Below are 4,483 nucleotides of genomic sequence, written 5' to 3'. Positions count from 1 at the left end.
AATAAATTTAGGTTTAATATTCTGTCGGTCTTATAGTTTTACCAAACTTTCCATTAAATTTTTATATATATATTTTTTTAAATTGGGTTTCTATACCATAACAAAAACGTTGGAATTAACGAAATATTTTATTAAACTATATAAAATATTCAGTTAAGTGTTGGACGTATTTAATTTGTTTAACAGAATATTCCATTAATTTCAATGTTTTTATCACGACATAAATTTAATTATAAAATTTGATATAATATAAAAATTCAACAACAAAAAAATATAAAAAGCTAATTGAGAATTTAATAAAATTATAGAATGGACACAATAATTAAACCATAAATGTATTGTTGTTAATATAGTCAAATAATGAATGTTACTTTAAATGATAAACAGAATTATCAACTTCTTGAATGATTTGAATACAATAAACCTAGAAAAAACATGTACACGACTAATAATAAAGTGTAATAATTCTCCTAATTAATCATAGATCGATCGATATGCGATACAGCTTGTTGCATTGAGCCTACCATTGGTCCTCTACTGTATGTCTTCATTCAGTTATTTTTCTTTTGGTGACACACTTTACTCATATTTATAAAAACTAAATATTTATCATGTGACCATAATTACGGACACTCATCAATAATAAAGATCAAACAAGACATAAAAAAAAGTGAATTATATGGTAAAGATATAAGTTTACAGATTTTTTTTTTATGGAATGAGAGAGAGATTGAAAAAGCTAGGACCCACATTTTGAATAATAAAATAATAAAAAATAACTATAAAAAAATTTATATTTTCTCTTTATACAACTTTAATCTGTATAGTAGAGTGTCCCATAAAAAAATTTCTAACTCTATCACTTTGTTTAATTATGACCGAAAATATTTGGTAACCAAAGAAAATTAGCCAAAAACAGCCATAATTTACCTTATTTAGCATTCATTAATTGTTGCGATAATTAATTAATACTAAATAAGACAAGTTCTGACTATTTTTTTTTGTCTACCTAGCATTACCCAATTATGACAACATTCATCTTATCTTCTATATTCTTAACATTAAACTCCTAATTATCATACAATGTATATCATTTTTCAGCTCATTAAATACATGTAATTAAGAGATTAAAATTAGAGGTAATTAGAAATTAATTAAAAATCTATAGTATCAACTATTAATAAAAATAATAAAAAAATCAGAATAAATGATGAGCTTATCAATGACGAAAATATCCTACTTGATGAGCTCAAAAAGGACTTTTTCTTCAACAATTTATGAATGAAATTTGTGCTCATAAAAGTTTAGAATGGGAATGAAAAAGTTGAAAAAGATAACTGTTTTTTTCTATGATCGAATGTGAGAAAGTATATGAATGGCAATATTTATAATGAGCTATTTAAATGAAAATGTTAAAAATATTTTTTTATGAAGATGTTTTATATAAAAGTGTGTTTTATTTATTTGGCCACATTTTAAATAAAAACAACACTTTTATAACATATCAAAATCTAATACTTCAATTCATTATCCAAGTGTCAAAAAAAAAATTTTTACATAAAGATAATTATAAAATTTTCATTAGAGTATCCATCATATTTATAAACAATAAAAGATAGAGACAATATATTGCCTAACATTTTTTTCTATTAAAAAAGGGAATATATTGAGAAAGGAATGACTCAAATGGCTCTTAGGTATATTTAGATTGTGATAGGATAATCTTATTCGCATTTAAGTGTAGTTTTTAATTTGAATAATCATTTTACAAGTCCTACTTTAAAATTTGGAAATAATTAAGACTCTATACAATTGTCTTAATATAAAAGAATAAATGATCATTTGTACCCATAAAAAATGATAACGTTGACATATGTATCTATGATAGATCGAAATTAATCTTGTACCCACGAGAGTTGTCCTCCGTGTGACAAAAATACCCTGTTTTAGTTAAGTGCTTGCTTCGTTATTATCCGAACCTACATGGCACCCCAACCCTCTAAAACCCTATCCCTCTTCAATTCCATTTCTAATTTCAACCACCTATTCCTCTTTCATGACGGCAGCTTCTTCCTCCTCTGTCGCCACTGCTGCTCTTCCGTTATCGCTTCATCCTCGCGCTTTCCTTCCCAAATCTCAACTCTCCCTCTTTTTTAAACCCCCTTCATCAAAGAGTGAGAAGCTCTAAACAATCACAAAACATCTATGGGGATGGAAAATACTATGCCATACTTCCATCAAAAGCAAGTTTTGGAATTACTTGGCACTTTTTATCCAGAAAAAAAAAGCACAAAGTGAATATGAATAATATTACTCTCAAGAAAAGCACTTGAACTCCAAAAGCAAAAACTCGTGTATAAATAAAAGTTGGTTCGGAACAACACAAATACGAACACATATCCTACTACTTTTTCACTACTCTAGCAAATAATAATGGCTTTGCTTAATATCTTTTCCATCTTCATGCTTTTACCCTCGTCATTTGAGGCTTCACTTTCATCAACATCGAAACCCAAGACCTGAACTCTATGATTGCACAAGCTTGCATGAACATCAAAAACCAAAACTCAAGCCTCACCAACATCCAAAACGAGCTCATCAAGATCGGCCCCCAAGTCCCACTTCCGTGTTGAGCGACGCACTCGGTGAGCAAAGTTCACCATGTTCTCTGTGAGTAACTGCGAGCAACTAGACATAGAAGACTGTAAGGAGCTTCTAGACTATTCCGTTTCGGAGCTGGCATGGTCTTTGAGAGGGATGAGAAGAATCCGTGGCGGAGATACAAGCGCGTAATAAGGTTGATAGATGGTGTTGATTTTGCAGAAAGTCGAGCACCAGCAATGGAGAAGAGTTTGAAAAAGAGGGAGAGTTGGGAAAGAGAGCGTGAGGATGAAACGAAGGTGCAAAGGGACAGAAGAGCAGTGGTGGCGGCAGAGGAGAAGGAAGCTGCCGCCATGAAATAGGGATGGATGGTTGAAATTAGAAATGAAATTGAAGAGGGATAGGGTTTTGGAGGGTTGGGGTGTCACGTAGGTTCGGATAATAACGAAGCAAGCGCTTAACCAAAACAGGGTATTTTTGTCACATGAAGGACAACTCTCGTGGGTACAAAATCAGTTTCGATCTATCATTGGTACATATGTCAGTATTATCATCTTTCATGGTATAAATGGTCATTTATTTTAATATAAAATTAATAATAAAAGTGATTCGATATGTTTAATTAAATTGTTATTTAATAATTTTTAATTATTAATTTTATATAAAAAAATTTATAGAACATTTATTAAGAATCTCATCATGTCTGTTGTGGGGTCCACCTAATCTATATCATTAATGGATCCAACGGCTGAGATTAAAGTCGCATGATAAACGAGCAATTTCTTGTCTTTTTCCCACACCTACACAATTCACCATTCACACAAAATCCCACAACTTCAAAGAGTTAGTGTCTTATATTATATCTCCATCCCCCTCCATTCTTATATATGACCAAAACTCATTACTCCATCATTAAATTCTCCTTCCCACAAATTAAACACATCACGTCCCATTAAAATTCTTCCATCATTAATTCCTTGTTTTTCCAATAATGGATGATTTTTCATGGGAGCATTTGCATCTTCAATTGGTAAGTCTATATAAATCATAAATAGCACTCTTTAATAATTAATTACATGCCATCACACACATATATATACATAGATAGTAATTAATTTTTAATTATTACTTTCTTTCTTTTTTTTGTAGGAAATGGATGATGAGAATATGAACAATAATAATTTCTTATTATTAGAAAATGAATATGGTGATGGTGTTGATGATGATAATAATGAAGATGATGAGTTCTTAAGAGAAATCCTAATGTTGCAACCATCTTTCTCTTCTGAAAATAGCGAAAGTGATAATCATAATCATCATGATCATGATCATCACTCTCTTCTTCATCATTCTTCTTCTTCTTCCACTCTTCTCCAAAACACCGTTGGATCATCATCACCGCAAGATCTGACGGCTGAGAATTCAAAGAAGAATAACACTATGAAACAACCTCGTAGATCATCATCATCATCGTCACTACGTTGTTCTTCTCCGAGGAGATACATTTTGTCATTTGATAACTCAACCATGACACCAGCTACACCAAATCAATTACAAGAAGATCCTCTCCAAAAAGGGTGGTGCCGATTTGTACAAATAGTGAGAATAAAAAGGAGGAAGGTGCAATAACAACAAAGAGGGGAAGAAGCTCTTCACAAACAATGGATCACATAATGGCAGAGAGAAAGAGGAGACAAGAACTCACTGAGAGGTTCATAGCACTCTCTGCTACCATCCCTGGCTTGACCAAGGTACTAATCCATTCTTTTAACATTTTTATTTCATTTTTTTTCTTAATTTAGTTTAGGTAAAAATTTACGTGTAATTATTTTCAAGCGAGATTTATAAATTATCTGATAATTTTTAATTATTAATTCTACTA

General features: G+C 30.9%; 2 protein-coding genes across 2 annotated transcripts in view; both read left to right on the top strand.

The window, feature by feature from the left end:
- LOC110266357 (GATA zinc finger domain-containing protein 14-like) lies at positions 3,442 to 4,161 on the top strand (the record flags this gene model as incomplete). Its single annotated transcript, XM_021110853.1, has 3 exons — positions 3,442 to 3,631; positions 3,751 to 3,781; positions 3,812 to 4,161. Coding segments are annotated over exons 1-3 (420 nt in total), but the record flags the coding sequence as incomplete, so codon positions are not given.
- Positions 4,164 to 4,483, top strand: part of LOC107619728 (transcription factor bHLH18) — a 3,978-nt gene continuing 3,658 nt past the window's right edge. The window contains exon 1 of the mRNA XM_016322023.2: positions 4,164 to 4,352. Coding sequence (XP_016177509.2) covers positions 4,263 to 4,352 — 90 coding nt within the window. The 5' untranslated portion in view covers positions 4,164 to 4,262. The remainder of the gene's footprint in view (positions 4,353 to 4,483) is intronic.

This window comes from Arachis ipaensis, chromosome B09, assembly GCF_000816755.2.
Source record: "Arachis ipaensis cultivar K30076 chromosome B09, Araip1.1, whole genome shotgun sequence".
NCBI classification, from domain to species: domain Eukaryota; kingdom Viridiplantae; phylum Streptophyta; class Magnoliopsida; order Fabales; family Fabaceae; genus Arachis; species Arachis ipaensis.
Note: the sequence above shows the minus strand (reverse complement) of the source record. Positions and strands in the feature narration are given on the sequence as shown.